Here is an 18,405-nt window from a genome sequence, read left to right as displayed (position 1 = left end):
AAAGTAAAAAAGGATATGGCTGTGCTTCCACAATAGGAAGATGTTTAAATTAATGATGATATGTCATCATCAGCCAAACTAGAACCAAAATACAGTGACAAACCTTCAATGGTGTCATTAAAACATGAAAGCACTTAAGTCACTGAGTAGTGTGTTTTGGAACATTGGACATGCTTTATTTCAGAACTTTTCACAATTTATTTAAACATCTCACATATACAAAATAGGTACAATAGACTTTGTGGTTTCATTTTTTTAAGAGAGAGAGAGGCCGTCTAAAAACCATTCAGAATTGGATGAAATATGTGCTGTCAGTATGAACACTTGGTGTGGGGTTTGAAGAGTAAAAAAAGCCTGAACAAAAACCAAAACAAAAAAAAACCTTCTTGACAAAACAGAAAAGAACAAAACAAAACAAAAACCAGACATTAGATTTAAGAACATTCCACCTGCTTAAAATGGGGGAGTATCAGGAGACGAATGCAAGACTCCTCAAATGTCAATACAAAGTAATACAGTAAAAAGTGGTTTGCTCCGCAGCTGCATATTAGCACCATAGATCTCTGCTTCAAGTAACTGAGCACCTTCCGAAACAGGACAAAGCTTGAAGCATTAGAAGTCTTAACATCTCGGTTGTGGACCCAGGTTTTGTCAAAAGTATTTTCTTTAAGTACAGGCATGAGGTAGCTTAAACCTTTTTTTCATGGAAATTGTGGTTTTAAACCTCCTCTTTGGAAGATATACAAAGACCACAAATTGATGCATACTTTCAGCGTCTTTATTACACTTCTTTTATTTTTTACAAAAGGATGACATGATGTCCCACAACAAGTTGTTTTCCCGCGTCCCTTTGGGTTGCTGTATTAATTTGCATTGCACAATCGCTCCTTTCAGTCCGTTCAGTCCTCTCAGATAGTTGCCCATCTTAAGCAAGTGGATGTGCAGAGAGAAATCAGCATTCAGTATAAAAAAACAACACAGAAAGAAGGGCAGAGATTTTGTTTTTTCGTTCTTTCTCTCTTTTTGGTGTTTAATTTATCATGAGTCTATTTATTTGAAACAGACTGGGCCAATGTCCAAACCAAACTCCTGATCAGCTCCACCAATGTCCAAAGGTGCAATGTCGAGGATGGGGAGGCGAGATGGTTTATTTGTTCTGTACTCAATGACTGTCTTGCTCCATTCACCAGTGTGTCTCTGCAGGTGTAAAGTATGAGAGAATAGTTTAGAAAAATGGCAAAATGATAAAAAATCACACAGCTGTAGGACTAATTAACTCTTTCTTTTGACACAAAAGGCTTTAAAATAGCAGTGTTATGAAAATAATCATTTCTATCTCATTAATAAGGATGAAACTGAAGCGCTGAAGGTAGCAGTGAAGACCAAAGAACTACTCACAGTGCAGCCATCCTCCAGCACGGAGAAGGTGAAGCGACTGTTGCCCTCGGCTCTCAGCTCCACATCGTTGGATCCCTGGAGCACCACAGCCTTCTTCAGGTTACCGGTCTCATCACTCATGTAGGCATTGCTGTTCTTGCAGTGGTAGGTGATGTTCTGGCTAGCCTGGTTGGACAGCAGGCGCATGAAGGCAAGCTGGGTGGCCATGCTCTGGGGGCTGAGGGTCTCATCGTTGTAAGTGAACTGCAAGGAGGAAAGAATGACGGTCAATATTTTAGTCAATATTTTGTTGTGTTGGTACTTCCGGGTGTTCAAACCCCTTTTTTTCAGATAAAGTCAAGTACGTGTCCTGTCTGTAGTTCTCACCTCAGTACCACCGTTGATGGTCTCTCCGAACCAGACGTGCTTCTTGCTCTCAGAGCTTCTGAACCAGTTCTTGCGCGCAATGCTTCCGGGATGGGCATGGACGCAGGTCTCGCGGGTGTCGAAGTTGCAGAAGACCTTGATGGCATCATTGATGCATCCCTGGTTGGGGTCAATGTAGTAGAATCCTACCGGGTAGATAAGGAGAGTCAAATTAATACAAAGCAAACATATAAGGACTCCAAAAGAGATCTAAACATTACTGAATGATGCGGTATATATGCCACATGGTACTGTCAGATTATTGAGCTTACCGCTGCTCCACTCGGGGTGGCTGAGCTTGATGTCACGGCAGGTACGGGCAGGGTTCTTCCTGGATCCCTCTGGGGTGAGCATGTTCTCGATCTGGCTGTTGAGGGACTTGATGGTGGCATCGACCTCGTAGTCCTTGGCTCTCAGAGCGGGCTGGTCAGCTCTGTACTCATCATATCCACCAGAGACATCATATCCACCACCAGATGGGCCGGGAGGTCCGGGCAGACCGGGAGATCCGGCAGGACCCTGATATGGATAGGAGAGCGGATTTATATGTAGATCAAAGTTGCATTTGGATCTTTTGCTGAGGATCCTAGAAAGTTCTATGGTGCTTAAGTGTCACAAGAATATATAGTGCTTACAGCAGGTCCAACGTATCCAGGGGGTCCACGAGCACCAGGAGATCCAATAGTTCCATGGCCGCCAGCTCTGCCATCCTTACCAGGGGGTCCGTGGGGTCCAGAAGGTCCCTGAGAAGATCATCACATGACACAGTCAAACATGGACTTGGTGGATACAGGTGTAACAAGAAAACCACAGCTGTATTGTTCTTAGGATGCCACTCACTCTGGGTCCAGAGGCGCCATTAGCTCCAGCAGATCCGGTGTCACCAGATGGTCCCTGAGGGGAGAAAGTACATCATTAAATGACTTTGCAGTAGGGATGGTAGATGGTAGCACATCGAGCTTGACGTTTCCATATTTTGTGTGCATCATGAAGGTGGGCGGTCACTCACAGAAGGTCCGGGCATTCCCTGGAGACCAGCATGTCCACGCAGACCCTTCATGCCTCTCTCTCCCTTATCTCCAGCACCTCCCTTCTCACCACGGATTCCAGCAGGTCCCTATGCATAAACAGAAAAACATGTTACACAGGGGTACTTTAGTTAATGGACACAGTTCTGTTTTATTCCTATGACTAAATGTGTTTATTGTAAATATACTTACAGCGGCACCTCTAGCTCCAGCGGCACCAGCAGCTCCACCGGGACCTTGTGAGCCCTAAATAAAAGAGTAAAAGATGAAATGAGGAAATCTGTTATCAGTTGTGTATTCTGCAAACCTTGCTACTTGAAAGGGTTGCTGTTTGTACTTACTCCCTCTCCACGGTTTCCAGGTCTGCCAGTAGCACCACTGGGTCCAGCAGGTCCGGGGGAACCAGAAAGTCCCATGGCACCAGCAGATCCAGGCTCACCACGGTCTCCCTAAAAGGGGTGCGGATGAAGGTGAGGGATTTAAGTACAGCATATATGTTTGTTTAGTCTGTAAGCAAACAGGCTATAAGGTTAGGTAATGGTCTGTACCTTGAATCCAGCAACACCAGGACGGCCAGGGGGTCCATCGTTACCAGGGTTACCCTGTAGGTAGCAAAGAATATATCCATGAATTTAAAACGTTTCTATCTTAGTATCAGCCATCGTGTTGGGTAGTGGTGAGTCCATGTTTTTGTACAACTACTCTACAAGTTGTTTTTAAGTAAAATACTTCTAATAAGGGGACTTCTCTCCACATTTGGCCACCACTTAAGTCATTGTAGTTGTTGTTATGAGCCTGTGCAATCCTTACCTCACGTCCAGCCTCTCCCTGGACTCCGGTCATACCAGGCATGCCAATGTTTCCAGAGGGTCCACGGGCTCCACTGGGACCAGCAGGTCCAACTCTACCAGACTCTCCCTGTGATTGGATTAGAAAACAAATGGATCAAATACAATCAAAGGCCTTTACATTGTGTGAGTCAGTGTGTATGCACCACATGTTTGACATTCTGATAAATACATTCTTTAGCAAAGGTGCATGTGAAAAATCGTATTCAATAAGCCTTTACACAGCCAAACTTTTACTTACGACACCACCGACACCACCAGGTGAGCCACGATCTCCTCTAGCACCAGGCAGACCGACGAATCCCTGAAGTCCAAGAGGACCACCGGATCCAGAAGTACCAGGAGCACCCTAAACACACGCAGGCCAAATGTTGATTTAATGATATTAATATAAACTTCATTACATTTATTTATCAAGCTCTTTTTGTTTCCCACATTGCAGTATTTCATGGTTTCATGCTTTTGACCAGATAACAGCTAGGACTTACAGCGGGGCCAGGCTCTCCAGAGGGTCCCTTCTCTCCAGACAGACCAGGGGGTCCAACCATACCCTGCTCTCCAGAAGGACCAGAGGGACCAGAATCTCCACGGAGACCACGAGGACCATCCTTACCAGCGGGACCAGCTTGGCCAGGGGGGCCGACAATACCCTGAGAGGGAAAGAGGAGGAGAATGTGTTCATGTCAATTGTCATCCCTCTGTTTCACTGGTATAAAAAGCAGAATGATTTGGGGATGAATTGGCAATGTTATTTAATGTAAGAGCAATACTCACAGAGGGACCAGCAGCACCAACTCTACCAGCAGCTCCAGGGAAACCAGTCAGACCCTGACATCACACACACCATCAAAGGTTACACAGCGGTCATCGTGAATGTGTGGTGGATCAGTTTATGTCTATCTATGTGTGTGTGTGTGTGTGTGTGTGTGTGTGTGTGTGTGTGTGTGTGTGTGTGTGTGTGTGTGTGTGTGTGTGTGTGTGTGTGTGTGTGTGTGTGTGTGTGAGCAGACACCATAGGGTTGGGATATTGTTCTTTCTAGGCTTAGATTAAAAATAATTTGAAGAAGAGCAAAAATGTTCAATTTGACACTTGAAATGGAAATTGGCTCATTTCGATTTGCGATGCTGACCTCCAGGCACTACATGGGCTGGAGGCCTTTACTTAATTTGAGATGGCCAGTGGTCCCAAACACAATAGTAAAGTCAGCGTGAGCAGGTGCTTCAATCTGTGTTTAGGTATTCTGTCATGTCAGTCTGTATATTCAATGCCTTTAGGTGTAATCAGGTGGAATGATGTTTTATTTCTTTATGTTTCAATACTCACAGGAAGACCGTTGTCTCCACGACCACCAGTAGGTCCAGCAGGGCCAGAAGGACCCTAGATAACCAAAGGAAGAAATACGTTCCATATTAGCATAATTTCATCATAATTTGTGAATGATTAATATGTATGTCCAGTGAATCTGTACTAACAGCAGGTCCAGACTGTCCAGCAGGTCCAGCAGGGCCGCCGGTGCCAGATTCTCCCTTAACTCCACCAGGTCCGCGCTCTCCTCTTGCTCCGGTCTGACCGTCAGAGCCCTATACACAGGAAGAGCATTGTGGCTGGGTCAGTATCTGGGCAATTGAATGTGTGTGTAAGCACTTGTGTCATAAAGTATAATATGTATTGAAAGGTGAATGGCTGCCAGCTTACAGGGGGTCCAGCAAATCCGGGGGCTCCGGCAGGTCCAACCTCTCCACGCTCACCCTGTGGACAACAAGCTATGAGTTAGGAAGAATGTCTATGCTGCACATTAAAAAGAGGTATGTGGAGTTGAGATGTTCATTTGATAGTCATGCCTAATGGCAAAATGTTTATTATAATGAATGACTTCAGCCCCAGCAACTCACAGAGGATCCACGAACTCCAGCGGGTCCAGAAGCTCCGAATCCACCGCTCTCTCCCTGGAGGAGAGAAAAGTGAGTGTTTCATTAGCTAAGCATCGTTTAAACCATCCTTTCATTTATTATCACCTATCCATAAATGAACACAGTTAAATAGATTTAAACTTACTGACTTTGAAACTTGTAGATAATAACAGGAGAAAACTAAGCAAATTCAAAAAGACAGTTAGCTATTTCATTTGAGAACTTGATAAACTGATATAAATGTTAGTGAATCCTTTGGCTTACATTATTTAAGGCAACACAATACACATTTAGCCTCGTTGTTTTTGTTGTTTTCCTGTCTGCACATGGGCCAAAATACATTTAACAGTAAGGAAAAATGGCACTGCATTGGTAACCTTCAATATATTAAATGTAAAGTTATGCATTAGTCTGCTTCATTTATTGTATTCTCACCAAGAGCTGAAAAATGAATTGGATTTTATAAAATACAATACCAGGAATCATATTGCAATCGAAATATCAAATATTAAAAAAGTAATCATGTATTTTTTTCTGAATAGTTCAGCACTATTATCAGCACAGCTATGCTCAAAAGGTGGTAGTTCAGCCTTTGCTGTAATGATATAACACATCCATCAGGTGGCAGTGTTGAGGTTCTAGCCTTAGATACAATGCCACAGAGGAAGGAGGGGAGTGGGGGGGGGGGGTCTTCTAATGGGAAGTAGGATGTTCAAAGATATGGATTTGGCATGGTCAGCCAAGAGATTATTTCTGAAAGTGATTTGATCTCAAGAGCACTTCTTCTGTTGGTCCGATACTCTGTCAGCCATCTTGAATAATGTAGACAGCCATTTTTAAAATTGTAACGAGGGTCTGTAACATTAATTAAGCTGTTTAAACTGTGTTCATCCCAAACACCTTCATTTTAACTATTATATTTGCTTTGTTTTGTTTTTAGTTTAAAATATTCACATATCACTAATTTACCTTATCACCATTGGCTCCGGTGGGTCCAGGGGGTCCAGCAGGTCCTTGCATACCCTAGAAAGAGACAGGAGAAGACTCTAAGAACACGGCTATGGTTGATACATGTAAAATAATTAAGTGATTGGCTACCATTTTTAAATCAAGTGCCTCAAGAAGAGTTTGAAATTTGAACTTACACGGCTACCATCTCTGCCGGCATTTCCGTCAGGGCCTCTGTGTCCACCCTCTCCCTATGGTAGAAAAAAAGACATGGGAATTAAAGAGAATATATACATTCCCCTTCAACAAGGTATTTTAAGGGCTGAAATCCCTGTTTATTTTTTTGTTGCAGGTTGTAGATTTTTGGAACTTACCTTCTCTCCCTTGCCTCCAGGGCCACCAGCGATTCCACGCTCACCGGGCATGCCACCAGCTCCCTGATGTCCGGCTGCACCAGCAGCTCCAACAGCACCAGGCTCTCCCTGAAAACAGACATGACAAATTATAGTGCCAGTTTCCACACACATTCTTCCATAAATTCAAAATTTGAAAAGCAAATTAAGACAATAATTGTATAAAAAATGCATATGAACAACTCAGCGCTAATCCTTTTCATGTTTAATGGTGGCATTCACTTACCTTGCCACCATCAGTACCGGGGGCTCCAGCAGGTCCACGGGGTCCCAATGGTCCCTGAGCTCCAGTAGCTCCAGCAACACCAGAGCTACCACGCTCTCCCTGGAGGAACACGCAAAGAGAGTCAGTGCATTGTCTTTGGATATCTGAAGCTTATTGTTGCATGTTAACAGCCCCAGTTTCATTTGCCCTGGAAACAATGACATGGACATGTGAACGCACCTTGGCACCTCCAGGTCCAGCAACTCCCTGGTCTCCTGGGATACCCTGTAGAGACAGGAATGATGGGTTAGAGATGTACTTATATTATATCATTTCTATTGTTCGACTGTGTAATATGCTGGAAGTCAATGTGTGTTTGTGCGTTACTTACTCTCTCTCCGGACTTGCCAGCCTCACCAGCACCTCCAGCGGGTCCAGGCAGACCCTGAAAACATCAAGATGCAACATCAGGGCCAATGGACTCGACAGTACCATTCAAGCAGACACTTGGATTTAAAATCTACAACTTGAGGTGATATGTTGCATGCATGTTGTTTCTTTACTTCCTTATGAAAGTGAAGGGAATATCAATGGTTTACCAATTTCTGACCTTTTGTGAACTAATCACGTAGTAATAATAATAATAATAGGCACAACATTTCAATTTGACTGAATTTGCTCTGATTAGGGCCTTTTGACATTTCATTAGCTAAGTTTACAACGAGCAGGGAATAGGATCAGAGGATGGATCCGAACCTGGAAACCAGGAGCTCCAGAAGGTCCCTGCTCTCCCTTGTCACCAGAACCGCCCTGCAGCAAGAGAGGGAGAGTCCAACTTTAAAAACAGGATGGATATAGTAACAAAATCACATTATAAATGTTATATGTAAAGAGGAAACTGCCATTACATTAGGTTGATATATAAGGATACTTACAGCAGGTCCAGAAGCACCAGTGGCTCCATTGTTGCCATCAGCTCCAGGGGTACCCTACATACAAGAATAATGAGATGTTTTAACAACTGACAATGGAGCTGACTGTTTTTTAACATATAAAACAACTGCTGGTTATTTCTTTTACTTACTCTCAGTCCAGTGGGGCCACTAGATCCCTTATCTCCGGGCTTTCCAGCCTCACCCTAAAGAAGGTAGGATGTAGGTTAAGCACAGGTTATGATAAACCTAAAAAAAAAATAAAGGATGTAGTTCTAAATGCTCATCTTCCATTCTTAGCTTTATTGCTACTTACAGAAGGTCCTTTGGGTCCGGGGAAACCAATGTTTCCGGGCTGTCCTCTGGGTCCGGTAGGGCCGGGAGGTCCAGCACGGCCATCTTGTCCGGAGGTTCCCTGTAAGAGGACACAGAAAGGACAGAAGGAAGTCATGTTAATTGCATTTATGGAGGCAAATCTCTTCATTAACAGCACAACATGAAACTAATGGAAATGTCTTTGTCCCAAAATAGTATTTGTGGATCATTTATAATACATTTTTCAGTGTGAAATTCAGATTTACTTACAGAAGGTCCCTCCTTTCCTGGGGGTCCGGAACTTCCGGGGCTTCCTGGGAGACCCTGTTCAAAATAAACATCATTCATTAAGTTGTATGTATTATCATACATTTGTACTGTTACAGCTGACCCCTTGGGCCCACTACCTTTTATCAAAATATTGTTTTTATAATGCACACAAGGCAAATGTACATCACACAACAGCCTTGTACTGAAGTCATAACATCCATTCTGCTTCACACTGTTACAGCTCAGCTCCAATTAACCAAAAACATATTCTTAATTAAACTAGGACTAACAGAGAGGTAAGATTATTCTGATGTGGACAAATTAAGAAAAAGACTCACTCTGAGACCAGCAGCGCCAGCCTCACCGGCGCGGCCAGCATCTCCGGGGGGTCCACGAGGTCCACCAGCACCAGTAGCACCACGAGCACCGGGCATGCCCTACAAACAGGAAACAAGCAGGTCCAAGATAAATGGGGAGAAAGTTTCATGCACGTAAAAACAGAACTTAATTGTTTTATTGAGCATGTTGGTGGAGTGAGATTTGTTCATTGAACACTTACAATGGGGCCGGTTCTTCCCTCACTACCAGGCATACCACGGCTGCCAGGAGAGCCCTGTAGGACAGACACAGGCATTAGCAGGTGATCCAACAAACTGTGAATATGGAATCAAATCGGTGCAACATCCCCCATTAGAGACAGCAGTGTGGTACTCACTCTAGTTCCACGGCTTCCAGCAGGTCCAGTAGCGCCGATCTCACCAGTGGGTCCTCTCTTACCCTCCTCACCCTGAGATCCGGGGGATCCCTGAGGTCCAGAGTTACCCTGAGGAAAGCAACAGAGAAGTTAAAGGACAATGCAGGGTTCAGAGGTCATCAGATTCAGTTTGAGGGAATTTAAAACAAAAGGAGAGGATGATGGTGTGAACTTACAGGCTCTCCTTTGGGTCCGCCATCTCCCTTGATACCCTGAACACCAGGATCTCCCTGAAGCAGACAAACAGAAGCAATTAATAAAATGATCAATCAGCAGTGCAGAATTAGCGTTTCTATGTATCTGTATGCATTGCTAATTCATCTGCATGCTTTCAAGTGAATTTGTATTTTTTTGTGAATGTTTGTGTGATGGTTGGTTGTGTACTTACTCCAAGACCTCTCTGTCCAGCAGCACCCTGAGGACCCTGGGGTCCGGGTCCGCCTCTTGGTCCGGGGAAGCCAGGAGCTCCAGAAACACCAGGGGTGCCCTAAACAGCAAGGACAGATAGATGAGCATCACTCAGCCCTAAAACACTATCTTTATGTTATCTCTTCCACACGTCTAAGTTTGCCCTATATCATCACATAAAGTATATAATAACAGAGATGATCTTTGATTATAAAATAAAAAAGAATAATGCATCGGTATATCATTTAAAATAAATGCTGTGCTTTAAACAACATAATTATTGATGTGTAATGTGTTCAGCATGGCAAAAGGCGAATTGTTGTAACCTCTGTGTGACCCTAAACGGCTTTTGATATTTGTATGATCTCATAATACATCTTTAATACTTACAGCAGGTCCCTTGGCTCCATTCAGGCCATTAGCACCAGGGTTTCCCTATAAGGAACAAACAGGAAATTGGCGTATAAGATCAAAACAATTAGAATGTTCTAACTTAAACATCAAATGCAAAGTTACAAATGCATGGATAGCAATAGCAAATGTTTCCAAAGGCAAATCAATGCAAATTATTCAATCATAATCAAGACTAATGGTCAGCATTCATATTTCATGTTTTGTAATTGATCCATTTAGTTTGGAACAAAACAAAAATCTAGAAAAATTCCGGGAGTAAATCAAATACATGTTTTTGCATATACCGTTTACAGGAAGGACACTTGAGTGTAAACTCCTTGAATACTTACAGCAGGTCCGACGGGGCCAACAGCGCCATTGGAACCAGGCTCTCCTCTAGATCCCTGAGGTCCAGATGGGCCAGAAGCACCAGCACCTCCGATCTCTCCCTGTCAAAGACAGAAATACATCATAATCAAATAATGAAATCATAATAATGGCTTTTCTTAAGGGCGTGATGATATTTGTTTGTATGGTGTTTTCTATAGTTACATGTATGACCTATTCCCATGGGGATAGTATGTAGGAAGCCATTTGGGATGGTGAACATTGACAGATTCTAAAACTGAATGTTAATGACAATTGTCTCCTTTATTGTGGCATAAACGTGAACCTCTCTGAGAGGATGTGTTGCAAAACGACAGGAAGTGCACCCTTACCTTGGGTCCGGGGCCACCGGGGAAACCTGGGGGACCAGCAGATCCGAGGGGACCCTGTGAGGAATAGCAAAGGAGACATTAGGATATGTTTATGTAGGTCAAAGCTCACATTTAGCTCAAAGTTTGTGTAATATAGGAGCAATTATTTCCATTAGGATTCCAACCGGAAAGTCGTCTCTGAATATGTATCTTGAGTTGAATATTCAAAAAATATACTGATCTTACAGTTACTAAAGATTTAAAGGGCCAATACTCACAGCAGGGCCAGCGGGTCCAACATTGCCATCAGCACCACGAGCACCAGCAGGGCCAGCAGGGCCAGCACGGCCTCTCTCACCAGTCATACCGCGAGATCCCTGAAGGGAGGATACAAAACATATTGATGAGAAAAAGGCTCTTAGTTGCAGTCATTTATTTAGAAATACAAATTGTGGCTGTATGATTTAGTAAAGAGTAAGGCTGGAAAATGGATCAAAAACGTACAGCGAGTCCAGGACTTCCAGCAGCTCCGTGGGCACCAGGCTCTCCCTATAGGAGAAACAGCAGAAGGGGGATTTGTTTAATGACATATCGATAGTAAAGTGACTCAAGGTCAAAGGTGAACAGGTCAAGAAGAGAAACCCTGACAAAACATGTACAATGCTAGACAGAAATAAAGTGCTCAATGTTATTTGTTGCTGCAGTGAGAAGGAAGGTGCCTTCCTTACCTTGGAACCAGCACCACCATTCTCTCCCTTGCGTCCATCCAGACCAGTGTAACCCTGTCACACAAAAAGGAAATGAAGATGAATATATGGGCTAACACATGAAAGGCTGTTGGGTCATATACAGGGTTAATTACACTGTAGGTGTAATACAGTGCAATAATGTATTTATTTACCAGTTCTACTTTTGGTTCTACTTCAGAAACACGCACATAAACAATAGAGTCAATACAATGTTATCAAAAGAATATGTTTCTGGGATAAACAAGACATACTATATTGCCAGAAAACCCATCCTTATCACATGACACATTAAGTTCACTACCTGGCTATAGATGTTGTCATGGGATAGAGAAAATAAAAATGTTAAATAGTTGCAATGAAGCGCTGTATTGAATCTACTTTGCAGCTATTCAAAATTAAATTAGGTCCATAATAATTCCCAGCAGGGCTAGTTAAATCCAAAATATGTAAGTCCACACAGCACAGGTGGAGCTCTTCAGCAATTTTTTCCTGTTTTGGGGTGCCTTCGGCTGCTTTATTCAAGCCAATGGACTTGTGGCGTTTTGGTAAACCAGGAAGTAATAAGTCGGGTCAAACAGAGGCTAAGATCAACACTCACTCTGTGTCCCTTCATCCCTGGAAGTCCAGGAGTTCCGGGGAATCCACGAGCACCCTGCAATTCAAAATGAAGAAAATATTACTTCAGCATGCTCCATATTTACACTCCACATGTCGGTTTTGTTTCTGTTTGTGTTTCTTTTTCACTGTTTCAGGGACGATCTCTTACCTGTGGGCCAGGGGTACCTCTATCTCCGGGCTTGCCAGGTCTGCCATTGTTACCCTGTGAGAGAACAAATAGGATGTTATTGTCTGACATTATGGCTGCAAGAATATAGACAGGTCAAACCCATTGTAGGACAGCAGGGACATTTTTGTTAACAAAAGTAGCCCTTAAAAAGCGCTGGTAGAAACATGAACAAATACGTACGTCCTCTCCAGATTTGCCAATGGATCCAGGGGGTCCACGAGCACCAAGGGCACCCTTAGGGAAAAAACAGACATTATAAGACAATAAATACTTAAAGATGGTGGCATCTTGTGATTGTGTGATTCTGACAAGGAATGGTTCCAAAAGCAAACACTTGATCATTTGTAGAACTGTGAATATTTTAGAGGATGATCTTACAGTCTGTCCGGGCTCTCCGGGCTCACCGGGGTGTCCTGTGTGTCCCTGAGCTCCCTGTTGAATGATAAGAGGAAATTAATCTACATATGGACCAAAACAATACATAGTTTAAATGTGCAGTGGCTGTGTGTACTTACAGGGGGTCCAGGAGGTCCGGGGGGACCTCTGGGGCCCATCAGTCCCTGAAAAAGATAAAGAAGGTATTTATACATACCATTCATTAACAATACTTTAATCAATGCTGTTGAACTTTGTCATGAGTGTAAACGCAACAGGAATAAGTTGTGAGGTATGGTACCTTACCAAAGACTATTCATTTCTTTGTGTATAATTGAAAGGTACAAATAACAATAACAAACAGCGCAGGCGCAGTGAGGTCAGTGGCTAAAGGTAGATCAATACTGCTGTGTGGCAAAAAGGGCGGGACCCTCACCATGGGTCCAGGGCCTGCATCGGGACCTTTTGAACCGTCATACTGAGCAGCAAAGTTCTGAAAAATAGAAGAAAATCACATATGTAATGAGATGAGATAATACAACATTTATAAAGGTCAAATAAATAACAGTGGTAGCCTAAAATGTTAGCATGGTTCATGCTAATAAGATTGACCATGCATTTGGCATGTCGCAATAATCAGCCATTAAAACCCTTATGTAAGATTTAAAAAATGAATACTATCTTGAAAAGTATTCAGACTTTGTTTGTTCAAATAAAACAATTTACTACAGAATGCAATCGATCATCCTAACTAATCGAGGGTTTGAAGACTTAAAATATATTAAATAACACATATAGTAACCTGTTGTGTGTTCAACACATGGGTAAGGACAAAGGTAACCGGATAATGACTCATGACTTATTTCTAATAAAATACAAAACATTTTTCAAATTCAACATCAAAACAACAGAGCAAGGGCAATCACAGCCTGCAGACCCCATGAGCTGAATGTGGGTCAAATTCACTCAGCAAACAGCCATGTTTCAATGCGTTTTGCACCACCAGGAATATTGGAGGTCAAGTACTGCATTATCATCATAGCTATTTTACCACTTTTGACATTTACACAGTAAACCTCATTTTACGAGTTTAAACATTGGACTTACTCCTCCGAGTCCAGGGGGACCAGGGGGGCCAGCGGGGCCAGGGAGTCCATTTTTGCCGTCTCTTCCATTTGGGCCTTGAGGACCCTGCAAAACACAAATGATATGGTGAGTAATCACTGTTACTGGATCAACAGGAGCTGGTATGATGGTTCCTTGCTATTCTTGGAATAGTCTATTTCATTAATAAACAGAAACTTGAGATAAATGATAAAAAAGTTAACCAGTTTTAAATCAAACGATGGTATTAAAAGGTATAACAAGGAGACAAAATCGGGGGAATTACATTCAAACTTAAATAAATGTGATTAATATTGAACTAAAACCTCTGATAACCATTTACTTCAGTGTCACTGTGTAAACAGTAGGGCCTATGGGTGATGTAACAAAGGGGTGTGGCCTACTGAGGTTAGAAGGTCAAATCACGTCAACAATTACATTGCCAAAGATGCATCCAAAATGTGCCACACCAGATGCCTAAATTACATATTTGATAATAGTTGTTTGATCAAAGGAAGCATAGTTTAACTTCAGCTTACCCTGTCACCTCGAGGTCCTTTCTCTCCTCTGGGACCCTGCAGCAGAAATATCACTCAGTCAGACCAAAACATCGAGCAGATGTCTCAGCTCGCTGCTTTAGCAACGTGTCAGCTCTTGAATATTACTAAAGCAAAGCAGGCCTTTGATTTGATCTATGCTCAATGTAGCTTAGAGGAAATAAAAACCAGATATGAGTTGTATTCAAACAATCTGGTGTATGATAATATCAATACCATATGTATGTAAACAAACTTGACCTTATAGGGTAAGGGCAAGCAAGTTTAAAGACATTCCAGTAATAAGGCAAAGTTGCCCTTTGACCTTATTTTGGTCCAACCTGAACATTTTGTGACTGATTCGTCATATTGTAGGTGATTAAAGGACACAAACGAAAAACGTTATGTGCTCATCTTGAAAGTGTCCTAAAAATAAAAAGAAGATAAATAAATGTAAGATTTATTATTCAATCTTTCATGCCATTTTACATATAGGCTATACCCAGTTACCTTATATTTTGCATAAGCATGAGGATGAGTGGCCATGGTAGGAAATAGCTAAGCATGCAATAAAGGATGACATTCTGTCACAAGGATATATAAAAAAGGCTCATGCAGATACAGGAATCACAATGGAAACACAGCAGGGAAAGCTCATAAACCAGATACAACAACCTCTTAATAAGAGCATGTTAGTCCATGGATCAACTACAAGTTCTGAAAGCTACCAGGACCACACAGTGCACACTGCAAACAGCAGGCTGCTTTAAGCAATCTCAATTATAATGAGAATATCTTAAACAAACCCACTTCAGGTTCATGTTTGTCTTACATTAGGGGGCTTAATCTTTCACAATTTGATAGCAATTCCTTTTGAATCTTTTTTATATCTCAGCTGAAGATCTCACTATTACCAAACTTATCTGAGTTCAGCTTTCAAATCCTAACCAAGAAGCAGAGGAAGACTACAAACTGATCCAAGGCCAGCTGTCAGGGGGCAAACCTTCCTCTGCCCCTCAGAAAGGATCCTTTGTACCAGGCCCCAAGGGTGCCTCAGAGCTGCGGTTTTAGCTTTCATTGACACAAACTTTAGCCAATAGGACCCTCACCTATTCATGGACAGGAAGGGAGAAAACTGCAAGAAATCATTTGGTTGAGGGGCAGAAATTCCTAAATGAAATGCTCCGCCAGCCATGAGATTGCTCAAACGATCAAGACCAACCGAGAAGTCTTCCTTTCTGGGACTGTTTAACAGCGCGTGGAAGGAAAAAGAAGGGCAAGGCAAGACAAGGTAAAGCTATCTTTAAGGAAATACTGCTTTCATGATTTCATGCATGTGTACTAACCGCTGTTGTGTTGGAGAGATGAGGAGGAGGAGGTTGGAGAAGGGGAGGGTGGGAAGAGAAGAGGGAATACTCAGTTAGCATTTTGACAACAAAACAGTCACTTGAAGAAACAATTACATTTGCACAGACCTTAATTCTTTTAACACGTTTCAAAATCGTGAAGTAAAGTTATCCTTTTATATGAGAACAAAGTCTATTAAAGGGCACTCTTTGGATGAGAGGCTGAAACCAAACTACATGATTTGAAATCAGTTTGCACAGCAAGAATGTTACAGTCTAATAATACTATATTCAAATTAAACTTCAATTCAAAGAACAAACAAAGCTGGGAGTCTTTGTTTTTTTTTATGACATTAAGCATCATCTGGGGTATAAAAAACATGTCAAGAGTTTGGGATTATCAGAGCATGACATAGTTAATTTGCTACCTGTTTAGCTCATATCTAAAACTGTAGCTGAGGGCCGTCTCTGCATACTAAACTTCTTAAATCCTCTGACAAACCTGAGTAATGTGAGTCTCAGTGTTCAATAGCATTCCAGATATTACGGATCCAGCTGCTAACATGCCTGAACGGGTAGTCTGTGCCCTTGGGACAGGAATATTTAGCCTGCTACTGCCAAAACAAGATAATATCTATTTAACTTGTTTAGGGCAATGTATGACATCTGTTATTTATGGTCCACTGGTTCTCGCTGCAATATTATTTTAAGATAAACCTAAATTTGTGTTAAAAAGGGAGAGAAATTTAGCTCATTTAGATTGAATTCTACTATCCAAAACTGTAGACCGTCTTTTATACTTCCGATGAGTGTGTCCTACAATCATGGCTGATGTATGTGTCTCTCATCCACACTTTGTTGCAGGTGGACATCAGCTGGTCATGGCTGGGTATGGCACAGCTGGGACCTCCCCTTGAACCCTAAACTTCATGTCCAAACTACACCACAGGGCGGCGCACTTGGACATTGAAAGTGATGTAAGGCTATGTATCTCCCTACTTGATGTCATACAACAATGGAAAAGTTAACAGGAAGGTTTAACTTCAATATATTTCTTGTCTTTAAATGTGTTGCCTATATAAGGATACTTCACAATCAGTAAGCTGCAACTTTAAAGGAAGTTAAAAACAATGCTTTTTCTTTTTGACAAAATGTAGAATATACATTTCATGTGTAAGCATTTAGTATAATTCTTCATTTTTCGTAAAAAGATGACCCTTCCTTAAAATAAAAAATCTAAAGGAAAAATCGTATTGGTGCCAGGTAGATGTTAACACTCATGGCCACCAGGGGGAGACACTGCTGCTTCCTATAATACAAGATCATTAGCTGGACGCCTGGATGGAACAATATGTACAACGCCCCACACAGTTTTTCATCCCATGTCTAAAAGAAAAGTCACATTTAACCTATTTTGATGAACCAACGTGCATTACAAGTTTTAAAAGACACTAGGAGACTACTTTAAAGATATTTTTCAAAGCAAGAAAACTTTTGTCTGGAGTGAAACTTCTCTTTCGGAAACTAATCAAAGATCAAACAATTGTATCCTTGGAAAAAACGTGAAGAATCCTCTGCATGAGCTCGATCCGTTGAGATTAATTCTGCTTTGAGCTGTCTTCAGGTTGACCTTCATGTAAGTCCCAAACAAAAGCCAAAGCGCAAGATCCTCAAGCAATGGGACCCAAGGAAAAATATCCATCACAGAGAAAGAGCAGATATTCAAACTTACATTGACATGATCCTAGGTATGAAGTTACTGCAAGCAGCAACAGAATCCGAGTATCCACAAAGCTGAGCATGTCTACGCAGACATGCAGACTCCTTGTGCTGCTAAACCCCTGTTTTTAAACCTCCTTCAAGCAGGCATACAGTTGTGGTGACACGAGTAACTCCAAACTGAGCAGAAACCTGCAGCCTTGATGCTAGAATAATAAAGTTCGAACAGGCCTATTTATACGGCAGGAGGGTCCCTGGTCTGCGTGTCAAAAGTCAGCCCACCGACCAATGAGAGAAGAGAAACCCAATCTGACTCCCATCCCTCTCCAGCTCAGACTCAGTCATGTGGTGCTGCATCTCCCAGCCTCCTCTCCACCAGAGCCCGTTTGGCAACGCTTTGGCGATGATGACGAGTGCAACGTTTTAATTAGATCCATTCTTTTTGAGGACGTGGACAGCGTCGGGGTTTAAAAGGGAGAAGAAGGCCTACGTTTTTTCCTTCTTTTACGGGTTGCAGTGAATCCGGACTGTCAGTATCTGAGATACGGAGGCCGGGCATTCAACCTTGAGCGCAGTAAGGGTTTGTGCGTAAAATGTGCCCGTTTCGATGCGCGTTTCGGGCATCAGTCTATTCAGAGAGGGCCTGAGTTTTCTCCTTTTAATGGATTTTGTGAGGGGAAACTAATTTAAGAGTGTAGCATTATCTATTGAATCGTTGTTGAACTACCGGACTAAAAGTCTGTTCCGTTTTTACGCACGGATATTTTGAAAAATCTTTTACATCTCAGTCTTATTCTTCCATTTTTGTGGCATCGTCACTATTTTGGGTATTATGTGGCTACCATCAACATATCCACAATGCA

The 18,405-nt window shown here is 42.2% G+C and overlaps 1 protein-coding gene across 1 annotated transcript; it reads right to left on the bottom strand.

The window, feature by feature from the left end:
* Positions 1 to 147: 147 nt before the first annotated feature.
* col1a2 (collagen, type I, alpha 2) lies at positions 148 to 17,747 on the bottom strand. The gene is made up of 50 exons (XM_063899021.1): positions 17,556 to 17,747; positions 17,124 to 17,125; positions 14,481 to 14,516; positions 13,945 to 14,028; positions 13,274 to 13,330; positions 12,978 to 13,022; positions 12,841 to 12,894; positions 12,643 to 12,696; positions 12,442 to 12,495; positions 12,274 to 12,327; positions 11,655 to 11,708; positions 11,431 to 11,475; positions 11,205 to 11,303; positions 10,948 to 11,001; positions 10,579 to 10,677; positions 10,226 to 10,270; positions 9,816 to 9,914; positions 9,604 to 9,657; positions 9,389 to 9,496; positions 9,233 to 9,286; positions 9,012 to 9,110; positions 8,674 to 8,727; positions 8,405 to 8,503; positions 8,241 to 8,294; positions 8,092 to 8,145; positions 7,913 to 7,966; positions 7,548 to 7,601; positions 7,397 to 7,441; positions 7,178 to 7,276; positions 6,913 to 7,020; positions 6,736 to 6,789; positions 6,560 to 6,613; positions 5,573 to 5,626; positions 5,376 to 5,429; positions 5,153 to 5,260; positions 5,004 to 5,057; positions 4,454 to 4,507; positions 4,168 to 4,329; positions 3,921 to 4,028; positions 3,642 to 3,749; positions 3,380 to 3,433; positions 3,173 to 3,280; positions 3,024 to 3,077; positions 2,813 to 2,920; positions 2,644 to 2,697; positions 2,439 to 2,546; positions 2,076 to 2,322; positions 1,765 to 1,949; positions 1,399 to 1,641; positions 148 to 1,197 (listed from the first exon to the last, which is right to left on the bottom strand). Exons 1-50 carry the CDS (start codon positions 17,623 to 17,625, stop codon positions 1,051 to 1,053), a joined length of 4,059 nt encoding a protein of 1,352 aa, XP_063755091.1. The 5' UTR covers positions 17,626 to 17,747; the 3' UTR covers positions 148 to 1,050.
* Between the last annotated feature and the right edge of the window lie 658 nt (positions 17,748 to 18,405).

The sequence above is a fragment of the Eleginops maclovinus genome, chromosome 13 (assembly GCF_036324505.1).
Source record: "Eleginops maclovinus isolate JMC-PN-2008 ecotype Puerto Natales chromosome 13, JC_Emac_rtc_rv5, whole genome shotgun sequence".
Taxonomy (NCBI): domain Eukaryota; kingdom Metazoa; phylum Chordata; class Actinopteri; order Perciformes; family Eleginopidae; genus Eleginops; species Eleginops maclovinus.
The sequence above is the reverse complement of the archived record's forward strand: the minus strand, read 5'-3'. Positions and strand labels throughout refer to the sequence as shown.

Bases quoted from the DNA above. Each gene is read 5' to 3' on its own strand.
- col1a2 (XM_063899021.1), bottom strand. From the start codon at position 17,625: ATGCTCAGCTTTGTGGATACTCGGATTCTGTTGCTGCTTGCAGTAACT. The intron at 5,261-5,375 runs GTAAGCTGGCAG...TCCTGTGTATAG, and splicing joins CCGGATTTGCTGGACCCCCT to GGCTCTGACGGTCAGACCGG. The intron at 4,029-4,167 runs GTAAGTCCTAGC...GCGTGTGTTTAG, and splicing joins CTGGAGAGCCTGGCCCCGCT to GGTGCTCCTGGTACTTCTGG.